Source organism: Galeopterus variegatus, unplaced genomic scaffold, assembly GCF_000696425.1.
Source record: "Galeopterus variegatus unplaced genomic scaffold, G_variegatus-3.0.2 Scaffold10595, whole genome shotgun sequence".
Taxonomy (NCBI): Eukaryota; Metazoa; Chordata; class Mammalia; order Dermoptera; family Cynocephalidae; genus Galeopterus; species Galeopterus variegatus.
In genome coordinates, this window is record NW_007736706.1 from 59109 (window position 1) to 61144 (window position 2036).

General features: G+C 39.3%; 1 protein-coding gene across 1 annotated transcript in view; it reads left to right on the top strand.

Moving 5' to 3' along the window:
• The window catches only part of EPG5 (ectopic P-granules autophagy protein 5 homolog (C. elegans)), a 32967-nt gene extending 31501 nt beyond the window's left edge, over positions 1-1466 (top strand). Inside the window, exon 13 of the mRNA XM_008594339.1 lies at positions 1131-1466. Coding sequence (XP_008592561.1) covers positions 1131-1452 — 322 coding nt within the window. The 3' untranslated portion in view covers positions 1453-1466. The remainder of the gene's footprint in view (positions 1-1130) is intronic.
• Positions 1467-2036: the final 570 nt, after the last annotated feature.

The window sequence follows — 2036 nt, forward strand, 5'->3', positions numbered from 1 at the left end:
AATTGCTGGTAAGCAGGTATGGCTACATAAATTACAGTACTGCAAGATATTTCTCATAGTGTGGTTTAAGAATCACTTGAGTCTGGGCCAACCCCATGGCTCACTCGGGAGAGTGCTGCGCTGGGAGCACAGTGGCGCTTCCGCCGCGGGTTTGGATCCTATATAGGGATGGCTGGTGCGCTCACTGGCTGAGCATGGTGCAGGCAACACCAAGCCAATGGTTGCGATCCCCTTACCGGTCACAAAAAAAGACAAAAAAAAAGAATCACTTGAGTCTGAGTCACCAAGTGTGGTTATAAAATTCTTGGGTCCTAGCTGTGACCTACAAAATCAGGATCTCTGTAGGTGGGGCTTGGGAATCTGCATTTTCCACAAAGTCATCAGGAGATCTTTCTGCCCACTACAGTATGCGAATCACGTGTGAAAGGTATAATAATGCCAAAGTCAGGTATGGGTGGAGTTCTGTAACGGTGCTGAGTAGGAAATCAGAGAAGGGCTTCATACATGGAGGGACATTGGGCCTGGAGGTATAGGGGGTTCTCTAGGCTTGTTGGAATGCTGTAATATTCTGAGTGCAAGGAAGGTTGTGGTTGGAAATGTGGTCCTTTGTATGTGGGGCTGAAGAGTTTGAACTTCATTCAGTGATCAGTGAGGAGTCACTGGATGGTTTTTGACTCCCCTCCCACACACTGCACATGTGTCTGTGTGCACCTGTGTTCCTGTTTGCATGCTCAGACATGCATCTGCATCTAGGTAGCAGCCTCTCTGTCACCCACTACTGTCTGTGCCTTAGTAACCTCATGTGTAAGCTGGGGATAATACCAGTAATTGTTGCCTTGGTTTTGGTGAGTATGGAATGAGTTGATACTATACACATATGTACACACATACTTGCATACACATGTATGAGGTGGTGATTAGAACAGTACCTGGAACAGAATAAGTGCTTCATGAGTATTTGCTGTTATCGTTATCCATCCTCGAGATGTTTTTGACCCAAACTGGTTAGAAAAATTGCAGCAATGTGATTTAAGAATCTTTTTTCTCTGAGAGCTGAAGATTTGTCTACTTTCTTAGTCTGGTGAAGCTGACTAATACATAAAATTGTTTCTGCTCTTTTTCACATGCAGACTTGGCATTTGGCTGTTTATGTCTGAAATGCCCTTTGGGACCCTGTCGGTCCAAATGCTCTGGAAGCTTTTCTACCTCATGCACCAGGTGGAGAGCGGAAGCCTGCAGCAGCTTTGCTCCACCTTGCAGCCTGCTGAATGCAAGAAGCTGCTCCAAGGTACAGAAGCACTGGAGGACGCAGCGTCCAGCTTTCCTCAACTCTGTGCCTCTCTTGTCATTGCTTCATGCTTTTTACTTTTAGAGGGAATAAGGAAGCATGTTTTACTCTGTGTAATCAACTGTAATAATTTTGAAATTTCAGAGACTGCTCCATTGTTTTGATTTTTTTAGACAGTCACTGGCTGAAATCCAAATTTAATTGGTCTCAAACCAGTGTATCAGTAAACACAGTATTCTAACTTTTAGGAAGCACATTTTTGCATTTATGTGTGAAATGATTCTAGTTTACAGTCAGATTAACAAATATGTATTAGTTGTCTAGAGATTTAAAGTTTTCTGCACAATTGTTTCATTAATATCTTTTATTAGTTCTTTTTTCTGAAGTATTATTTTTATGAATGAGGTAAAGATGTAGAGAGGTATACTTTAAAAAATTAATTTTGGGGAAAACTTGGTAAGCTTTAGTGTCCTACCTCCACTGAACTACAGGGTATTTATTTGATTTTGTTATAATGTTAAAAATGTAAAAAAAATCAGGCTGTTTAATTGGATTTATATATAATAATTTTTAAGAATTACTCTGTATGCTAAAAAAAAAAAAGATCTGGTAGAAAGCATACCAAAATACTAACAGGATTTTTAAAAAAATATACCAAAAGCTAACTCTGTCTTCCAAATTTTTATTTTTATTTATTTATTTATTTATTTATTTATTTTTTAATTTTTATTTTGTCAACATACAATGT